Below are 9,989 nucleotides of genomic sequence, written 5' to 3' on the forward strand. Positions count from 1 at the left end.
AACAAATTCAATCTTGAGCCTTGAAAATTTTTAAGTATTCCCAGTGTTGTGAATTTGCCTTTAGCCCCCAAGCTTACAAGGGTGATCTTCATTATCCGTTGAATGCGTGTCTCGTTGCAAAATAATGATACAAAGTAAGGAAATGAGAGTGAATGATTGAATGCTGTGTGTTATAACTTGTAAGCATCACAATACCTATTGCCTAACTGTTGATATATGAATTTCATATCGGAAAAATGAGACTTGTTTATAAGGTTTTAAACCACTCCACTCATTACCAATTAGTCTTGGATGTGAACCTCAGACTACTCTATCAAAATGCTCAAATATATATGGGGGAATCTATACCTTTCAAGGGAAATTGAATAAGGATACACTAGTACTCATACGGTCATACCAGCTTGAGATATTCTCTGAAATGGTATTATAGCAAACACTTGCCATAACCACATAATGTTTGTTCCTTTGTTCCAACAAGCCAAGTTGGCCACAAGGTAAAGCACTAGAAACACAGAACAAGATTGATGAGATATGTAGCCACCAACCACCACTTATGAAATTGATCTATGAAAGAGGTTGAATAACAGAGACCACTCATCATTTTGGTGAGCGATGGAGATCTTGACATGCTATATAATCTACCACACACTCCTAATTTAGGAAATAAAGGGCTAGCTTCAGGAGATGGTCCAGAGCTCCCCATCTGGGAAAGGAAATTTACACAAAGGTCCATTAGCTTAGCCTTTGTCAATGGTCTGGTATGAAGCATTGGGCAATGGTCTGGTATGAAGCATTGGGCCAAATAATCGTTTTTTTTTTTAATGAGGATTTGGAGTGGTTTTATTAAGTACGAAACTTTGAACTAGAAGATTGCAAGTCTAATGTAAATTGGGCTAAGCTACCCCATATCATAGATGTGAAGGTCAGAGATTCGTTGCTACTTATCAAGTTAGGTGAATATAGCTTCCAGATTTACGTATGTGTCAATAGATTAAGTGGGTGAACATTTTGATAAGTAAATAAAGATGATTGACAAATTTGTATCTCAATTTTACGATCATCTCATTTTATTATATTTACATAGAAGTTTTGAAGTAATAACATATCATCAGTCCAAACATATTCTCAATAATACTGTTTGGTCATGACACACAAATGAATTCATGATTTCCATTTTTTACGTAGAAATGCCATAAAATTTCATTTGCACCCCGTCTCTTTATGAGTTTTCAAACCTTGCGCCGTTTTGGCGGCCAAATTCTGAAAGAGGAGTCCACATCCACCTTGGCTCAAGTAATCCAAACCTACGCAAAAACCAAGCAGCTACACAAAGGCAAGCAGCTCCACGCTCACCTCCTACGCTCTCATTACCCACTATGCATTTTCCTAACCAACCACCTCCTCAACATGTACTCCAAATGTGGCCACGTCGACTACGCCCTCAAGGTTTTCGACGAAATGCCTCACAGAAACTTGGTTTCCTGGACTGCCATGGTAACCGGGTTTTCGCAGAACGCGAGGTTCTCGGAGTGCTTCAAGGCCTTTTCGGAGATGAGAAGAGCTGGGGAGAGCCCGACCCAGTTTGCATTTGCGAGTGTGATTAAAGGTTGTGTGGTTCTTGGGTCGGTTGAGATGGGGAGGCAGCTGCATTGTCTTGCTTTGAAATTGGGTTTGTCTTGTGAGTTGTTTGTGGGGAGTAACTTGGCGGATATGTATTCGAAATGTGGGGTGATGGTTGATTCTTGTAGGGTTTTTGAGGAGATGCCGTGTAAGGATGCTGTGTCGTGGACTTCGATGATTGATGGGTATGCAAAGAGTGGGGAGTTTGAGGCGGCTTTAGTGAGTTATAAGAGAATGATTAATGATGGGATTGGTGTAGATAAATATGTTGTTTCTAGTGCATTGAGTGCTTGTTCTGCACTGAGGGATTGTCAGTTTGGAAAGTGTGTTCATTCGACGGTTGTGAAGTTGGGATTGGAAGTGGAGGTGGCTGTGGGAAATGCTCTAGTTGATATGTACTCGAAATCAGGAGATATGGAGAGTGCTTCAAATGTGTTTCGGATTGACCCTGAGCGGAGAAATATTGTGTCGTATTCCTCTCTGATCAATGGTTATGTCGAGATGGATGAAATCGAGAAGGCTTTTAGTGTGTTTGTGGACTTACAGAGGGAGGGAGTTGAGCCTAATCAGTTCACTTTCTCTAGCTTGGTCAAGGCCTGTGCCAACCAAGCAGCACTTGAACAAGGGATCCAACTTCATGCTCAGGTGGTCAAGTTTAAATTTGATAGAGACGATTTTGTGGTTTCTGTTCTTGTTGATATGTATGGAAAATGTGGGTTGCTTGATCATTCAATACAAGTGTTTAATGAGGTAGCCACTCCGACTGAAGTAGCATGGAATTCGTTGTTAAGTGTATTTGCAGTTCATGGCTTAGGAAATGATGCCTTGAAAACTTTTAGTAGAATGGTCCAAGCAGGAGTGAAACCAAATGCAATAACATTTGTCAGTCTTTTAACAGGGTGTAGCCATGCTGGATTGGTAAAGGAAGGTTTAAAGTACTTTTACTCCATGGAGAAAACATATGGAATAGTACCTAGAGCTGGACATTACTCTTGCATTATTGATTTACTTGGCCGGGCTGGAAGGCTTGAAGAGGCAGAAGAATTTATTAACAGCATGCCATTGCAGCCAAATGCTTTTGGGTGGTGCTCTTTTCTCGGTGCTTGCACAATCCATGGTGATAAAGAGAGGGGGAAACTGGCAGCTGAGAAATTGATACAGCTCGAACCTGAGAACAGTGGAGCACATGTTTTGCTTTCAACTCTGCACGCGAAGGAGAAAAAATGGGATGATTTCAGAATTGTGAGGAAGATGATGAGAGACAGCAGCATGAAGAAACTGCCCGGTTATAGTTGGGTTGATGTTGGAAACAAAACACACACATTTGGAGCCAAGGATTGGTCTCATTCTCAGAAAAAAGAAATATATGAGAAACTTGATAGTCTTCTTGATCAGATAAAGAAAGTTGGGTATGTTCCAAATACAGATCTTGTTCTACATGATATGGACGACAATTCAAAGGTAGAGCTGCTTCACCATCATAGTGAGAGGATAGCCATTGCATTTGCACTGATAAGTATGCCTGCCGGGAAGCCAATCATTGTGAAGAAAAATATAAGGGTGTGTTTGGATTGCCATTCTGCAATCAAGTACATCTCCTTAGTTGTTGGAAGGAAGATTATTGTTAGGGATAATACCCGGTTTCACCATTTCGCAGATGGCTTGTGTTCATGCGGGGATTACTGGTAAAAGTTTTGAAGGCCAAAGTTTTGTGAAGGAACTCATACAAATGTTTTCTGCCGGGTTACTTAAAGCTAATCTGTACCAAACGACTATTCTGATATGAGAGCCTATTCGGCGCATCCGGGTGCGCGGCGCACCCGTCGTCTCCACCGTTAATTTTTTTTTTTTTTTTTTTTTTTTTGGCGGGTCAAAATGGACGGTGGATACAACCGGGTGCGCTGTATAATTTTCAGTCATTATGAATGAGTGAGGAGATTTTAGCTTTGATTTAAAATCGTGTAGAAGCGGAATAACCCTGGAGCCTTTGTCTTGGACTTGGGAAGAAGTTATTGCATTTCTTCATCCATCGGATTCTTTAGCTCAATTAGTTCAGTGTACAAAAAAGAAAAGTGATTTAGGTAGCCATTGTCAGGTGATATATGTGATTCGATTCTTTGATCGACAAGGTTTGAAGGCATATAGAGACAGGTAAAAATTTTTTTTTTTTTTCTGAATAATGCTGAATGTTGAAGGCATGTTTGAATGGAACCAAACACTCCCCAGGTTTGAAGGCATGTTGAACCAGTAAAAATGCCGACTGTTACCCGATACCCATCAATTACTTCTGCTTTGCAGAGATGTAAACGGCCTCTAATTCTGGAAGATAATAAATCAAGCTCAGATTAAAATCAGATATTAAGTAACAACAAAGAAGAATTTTCTCTGAAGCAAAGCCATTCATGCTTCTCCACAAGTTCTATCTCACTTTCTAGATGGAAAACTCTATACACGCCCATGGCTTTTATTCAAATATTCCGGGAACAAAAGAGAGAACATAGACATAATACTCAAAACGAGTGTGCACTAATATATGAAGGCTAGAAACCACTACTAAGTACTAACAAATGACATATCGAGGATCTATCATCTAGTATCTACAGAGGCATACTTAAATCCCTCAGATTGATGCTGATGTGGTAGTGAAGAGGCTGAGAGGCCTCAGACAAGGCACTCATGGGACTAAAGAGGAAGCATTTTAAACTCTTGGATAACGTGAGCGACCTTTCTTCTTCAAGAAATCAGGAATCTCAACTGCACTGCCCTCTGTGAAGGAGGAAGGTCTTCGATTGATTCCAAGAGTAACATCTCCTTGTGCCTGCAATTTGGTAGGTTAATAAAAATGTCGAGAGAGACTTATGCAGAAAGGGAAAGAGACAGCTATAAGGAATACCTGGAGTGGCCTCCCATCACTTTCCTCTTGGCGTTTGAAACCAGTAGCAATTAGAGTGATACTAACCTGAATGAAACCAAACCAACAACATGATATTTTATAGGTTTTCATACTGAACTACCACCAGATATTAGGATAACCAGAAGTCCAGAACTATATATCTTCTATTTACTAAATATGCCTTTAGAGTTTAGATGCATAAATGCAATTCTTCACTCGGTACCACTTTTCCTGGCCAGTGAAATTTCAGATAGAAAGGACCAAGTAAAAGCATATACATATTGATGGGGTTCTCTCCCTCATGAGTACTTTAAAAACGGTTGGATAACTTGTAAAAAACAAATATTAATGAAATAAAATAAAATCAACACTCATCCAACCGTTATTTAAAAGGCTAATGGAGTCCTCACAAGAACTCATACATCAATTGGATTATCCTTTATCTTATTCGTTAAATTACTGGCACAGTGAGATATTATGGGGTGAACTAACGCAGCTGTGATCCAGTCATACTGTGCCAAGGGTAGGATTGCAGACTTTAGAGAAAGCAACAAAACTTACTTGACCAGTGAGTGATGGATCTGTCACTGCTCCAAATATTAGATTTGCTGTTGGATCTACAAGATCATATATAACCTCTGCGGCAGCATTGACCTATAACATCCAAAATTAGAGTTTACCAGAAGAGAAATGTCTCAATCGACTGTAAATGAAATCACTACTTAAAGAATTCAGTAGATGGGGGAATAATCATATTGGAATGCAGGTAGTTCTGGTAAGGAAGTTTTATCCCAATCAGAAGAAATGGTACCTCATAGAGTGTCAAATCAGTTCCACCAGTTATGTTCCACACAATTCCAGTTGCCCTCTCTATACCAATATCTAATAAAGGTGATTGAATGGCATTTAATGCAGCATCCCTAGCCCTTGTCTTCCCTGTTCCCAAAAAGGAAGGACAAAACAAAAGCACACAGACAATTAGCTCCTGTTAGAAAAAAAAGAGGGTTAAATGACTTGCAAAAGGAAATAGGCTCTGATTAAATAAACTGCTAAATGCACAAGTCAACCACATGACAAAACTACGTAGTATACATAACTAACTGGACATGTTAAATAAGGCAGAAGTGCATATATATGATATATCTTGAAAAGCATCCAAAGCAATTTCACTTCATCTTTATGAACCTCGATGTACATATTTTGTGCAAATCCTACGACTAATAGCTACTTGACACACAGAATTTCAGTCAATTTTTTTTCTAAAATTTTCCAAAACAAAACAGATGTAAAGTTTTGCCTTGAACAAGAGTCAGATCTCACAAGCATTAGAGAACATGCATCTAGAAGATGGGATTGGTTACCACCAACAAGCTTAAACATGTATAAGGACTTTGATTTCTCTATATATTGATAACATAGTCATTACAAAATCAAACCTATTGCCATGCACACTCCAAATTACAGGACATGGAGACTGCAATTAAAACTACTTAGGACATCTATAACACTAACATATCATTTTCAGTAAAAATATTATCAGCCAAGGGCACTTCCCCTCTTTCATAAGCATCCAGTAGCTCATCAAACAAACATTTCTCTAAGCTTATCCTGAAGATTATTGAGGACCAGTTCAAAAAATTTGGGATTAGATCACTTTCCTCCCCATACACTAACCCGATAGACTGATCTTGGTATTCATTCATAACAGTAATTTTCCCAAGGTTAGCCACAATGATGCCATCAAGGAAGGCACTGGTAATTAGGTTCCAGCACAATCATGTCTAAAATCATACGTAAAGCCTATGACTCTGACCATATTAGCACTGATTACATTCTAGTTAGTAGATCAGAAATTACCAGTTGCAGTTCCTATCCCCATCAATGACGAACCTGCATTTGCCATTATAGCCCTTACATCAGCAAAGTCGACGTTTACCAGCCCGGGAATCTGCAATTAAGGTGATGACTATCAACTAGTGTAACAAAATATAAATAAGGAAATAGGACATGAAAATACAAATGATCAACTAAGTAATTATGGAACTGCATTGACCTAAAGATGATATTCCAAGCATATATCAATGCAATGCTCATAAATTCCGTTAATCAATTCAATAAGTCTGAAATATATGATATCACTGTCAGTATATTCACAACTTGGTACCAGTTTTAGAAATAATAATATTTTAGAATAATGATAAGAGTGTTTAGTATATATATTTAGAACTACTTGTGCGCTTACGATGCACACATTAGGGAAAGCATTGAGATGCCTATCTATCAAGCACTCTTAATGGATGTTCTTCAGCATTCATTCACATCTTCCTCTTAAAAGTTTTGTTTGCTTACCTTTTATAGTCTAATTATACTTTACTTCACATCAATATAAAGTTCATAATTACAACATCATCAAAATCACATACCGTAATTATATCAGAGATACCACGAACACCTTGTCGAAGAATATCATCAGCTAAATTAAATGCCTCTGTTACTGGAGTAGACTGGGAAACTGCAGTCAACAACTTGTCATTTGGAATGACTATCAGTGTGTCGACATTCTCTCTCAAAGCTGCAATCCCTTCCTGAGCTTGAACCGCCCGTTTTCGTCCCTCAAAAGAGAAAGGAGTTGTCACAACACCAACCGTCAGGATCCCCATTGATTTTGCAACACCTGCAACTACAGGAGCTCCACCAGTTCCAGTTCCTCCACCCATTCCAGCCTGCGTGTAATTTAACGTCAAATACAGAATAGCTTGAATAAGTTTGGTAACAGCACAGAGTGGCCAAGGTTGGGAATATAGAACACAAAAAACAAAATTTGAGTTTACCGTAACGAAAACCATGTCTGACCCAAATAATGCTTCTTCTATTGATTCTCGACTTTCTTTGGCAGCATTCATACCAACATCCGGGTTTCCACCAGCTCCAAGACCCCTGGTAAGCTCTTGACCAATTTGTAAACGGTTCTCAGGAAAAACAGGCGACATTCTCATGGCTTGAACATCGGTGTTAACAATCCAGAACTCCACACCCTTCATTGCACTCTCAATCATACGATTGACTGCATTTGACCCTCCACCACCAACACCAATAACTTTAATTTTTGCTTCATTGTAATTATTCGGAGAAGATTTGTCACTCAAGCTCTCAGTCACACTCCCACCTGGAGTATCTTTCCTCAGATTGCTTGACGTATTATTCCCCTCACCTCTGAGCATAGACACTTCCGGGTGTAGATTCAGAAAAGGGTCTTTATTCGGATACGAACCCACACTGTGAGAGTTTTTGAATTGATTCAAATTCAACTTATGGACTGCACCCACAAACCCAAACTTCCCCTCAGGCAGCATTCTCACACTTCTAACTCTTTCGAAGTGATTCCCCACTAACAATCTCCCTCCAACTCTAGTTAGAACCCCAACCGGGTTCCGAGTATCCGAAAAAGTAAAATGTGTCGATGCATATGTCGCCATCCTATAGTGGCGAAACTCAAACCCACAGACTTGCTAAACTGCTAAATGGCAATAAATTCAGAGACCCAAGTGCCTTAAAAACCTCAATTCCCACCACAATTCAGCACCTGTTACAGAAAACCCAGATAATTCTAAGAAACCACACAACACAGCAGATTAATAATAAAGTTTAAACATTGGACTAAAGCCAAATCAAAGAGAAACCCACTAACCTAAATAACACGCACTACAATACCCAGATAACAATTGCGCAAATTCAATGAAGTATGAAGCTAACAGCTGATAACAAATCAGACCCACCAAGCAGAAATGCAAAACAAGCAAGAGGCAGAGAGAAGGGTTACCTGGGGTTTTAGAGGTGAGAGGAATCTGAGATAGAGAGAGACCTAGAGAAGAGAGGCAACAAAATTGGGAAGAAGCATTTGGGGGAGTGGAGCCCAAAGAGTGTGTGTCACTCAGGTTTGGACTGATGAAGTGATGATGATAATGAAATGATCAAAAATTAAAACAAAGATCTGGTGAAAGGGGAGAGCACAAATAGCGATTGGGGTATTTTGGAATCTTTAGGGAGACCATGTGGGCTCTCTTCTCTTGAAAACAACATCATTGTTGTGAACTGAGTCATAAACCCCTTATTAGCTGGTAACCACTTTTCAAATGCTTCCAAATTTGTGAACTATTTGGGCCCAAATAATTACAGCCCACATTATAAGAGGAGATGCTATCTAGTATCTACAAAGATGTCCAATAAGTTTGATAAGTTACTAGTTAATGAAATTGTGAAGGAACATGTAATGTTAGCTAGTTGTAGAGGAAAAAAGTTTCCATAAATTGACTCAAACAGCTGAAAACTGAAGCTCGAAAGCTTAGAACATCGTCATGGGAGATAAAATTTGTATTTGACAATTTTGATCATAAAACTTCCAAATGTTGTGTCGAACTATACTATTTTGTTTAGGGGACACCATTGGATTGGAGTTAAACATGCTGGCTGTCAAATTTGTCCATTTCTTCAACACCAAAGCAATTGGAGAGTCTGAATAAAAGCCTAAATGGTGCCCTTATTGCTTCTCATCAAGGTGATATTGAAGGTTGGGCAACATCTGCTTTTCATTCTTAATCTTTCCAGTTGGTTGGAAGAGAAAAATGGGCGTCCAATCCTATGAGAATAAACTTTTGGGGCTTCTAAATGCAGCAGCTTAGGACTTCTGGAAATAGTGGTTTTCACTAGTACATCTGAGATATCAGGTTGCATATAAAAAACCATCTGCCTCATTGTCACGGCCTAGCCTGCATAGCTCATAATGTACCCTGCATAGCTCATTATGCTATCAGCCTTCTGCTGATGAAACATAAAACATTGGAAAAGAACTATCTAAGATCCAGTACTAGGGCATATCAAGTACTGTCATCGGCTAGATAACCATAAACAAACAGCATGAAGGAAGAAAATCCAAACAATGATAGCACAGCACACAATCCAATCAATGATAGCACACCACATATTCTAAAAGTCGATTTATTCCACAATCATCATCGCCATACAACCTCTATACAATTCCCCAGAATTATCAACTACAATATAGACTAGATTATCAAACTAAGTAGAGTCATATAATGCACCAAAGAATGATGTAACAAAACCATAGTGTACTACACTACGCTAACTCCACAAAAATGAACTTCAGCTATGATGAGAGTTGACTACTGATGACGCTAATTCTAAAGAGTAAAGACATCTTCAGCAAGATATGAAGTGCAGTCAGCAACACACAAGTTTGCTAAATCAAAGTTGCTATCACCAGTAGGTGATATATTCACAGCCATTTATCACCAGAAGGTGATAGTTTCACTGCACATCATCACCAGAAGGTGATTGCTTCGTTGCACATCATCACCAGAAGGTGATTGTGGTCATCACTGCATGGGTTAGAAAAGTATCACCAAATAGTGATAACTTTTACTGTAGAGGGTCCTCTTTGTCCAAACTCCTTTTCTCC

The 9,989-nt window shown here is 39.1% G+C and overlaps 2 protein-coding genes across 2 annotated transcripts; one reads left to right on the top strand and one right to left on the bottom strand.

Moving 5' to 3' along the window:
* Nucleotides 1-1,407: 1,407 nt before the first annotated feature.
* Nucleotides 1,408-3,309, top strand: LOC101312179 (putative pentatricopeptide repeat-containing protein At1g68930-like). Its single transcript, XM_004305292.1, has one exon. The coding sequence runs from the start codon at nucleotides 1,408-1,410 to the stop codon at nucleotides 3,307-3,309; it is 1,902 nt and encodes a 633-aa protein (XP_004305340.1).
* A 671-nt stretch (nucleotides 3,310-3,980) lies between these two features.
* LOC101294961 (cell division protein FtsZ homolog 2-1, chloroplastic-like) lies at nucleotides 3,981-8,597 on the bottom strand. The gene is made up of 8 exons (XM_004302945.1): nucleotides 8,334-8,597; nucleotides 7,345-8,096; nucleotides 6,937-7,236; nucleotides 6,371-6,461; nucleotides 5,325-5,449; nucleotides 5,075-5,167; nucleotides 4,514-4,579; nucleotides 3,981-4,438 (listed from the first exon to the last, which is right to left on the bottom strand). The coding sequence occupies exons 2-8, from the start codon at nucleotides 7,987-7,989 to the stop codon at nucleotides 4,319-4,321; spliced, it is 1,440 nt and encodes a 479-aa protein (XP_004302993.1). The 5' UTR covers nucleotides 7,990-8,096; nucleotides 8,334-8,597; the 3' UTR covers nucleotides 3,981-4,318.
* Nucleotides 8,598-9,989: the final 1,392 nt, after the last annotated feature.

This window comes from Fragaria vesca, linkage group LG6, assembly GCF_000184155.1.
Source record: "Fragaria vesca subsp. vesca linkage group LG6, FraVesHawaii_1.0, whole genome shotgun sequence".
Classification (NCBI taxonomy): domain Eukaryota; kingdom Viridiplantae; phylum Streptophyta; class Magnoliopsida; order Rosales; family Rosaceae; genus Fragaria; species Fragaria vesca.

Bases quoted from the DNA above. Each gene is read 5' to 3' on its own strand.
- LOC101312179 (XM_004305292.1), top strand. From the start codon at position 1,408: ATGTACTCCAAATGTGGCCACGTCGACTACGCCCTCAAGGTTTTCGAC.
- LOC101294961 (XM_004302945.1), bottom strand. From the start codon at position 7,989: ATGGCGACATATGCATCGACACATTTTACTTTTTCGGATACTCGGAAC. The intron at 5,450-6,370 runs GTAATTTCTGAT...TTTTGGGAACAG, and splicing joins GGGGATAGGAACTGCAACTG to GGAAGACAAGGGCTAGGGAT. The intron at 4,580-5,074 runs GTAAGTTTTGTT...GGTTTCATTCAG, and splicing joins ATCCATCACTCACTGGTCAA to GTTAGTATCACTCTAATTGC.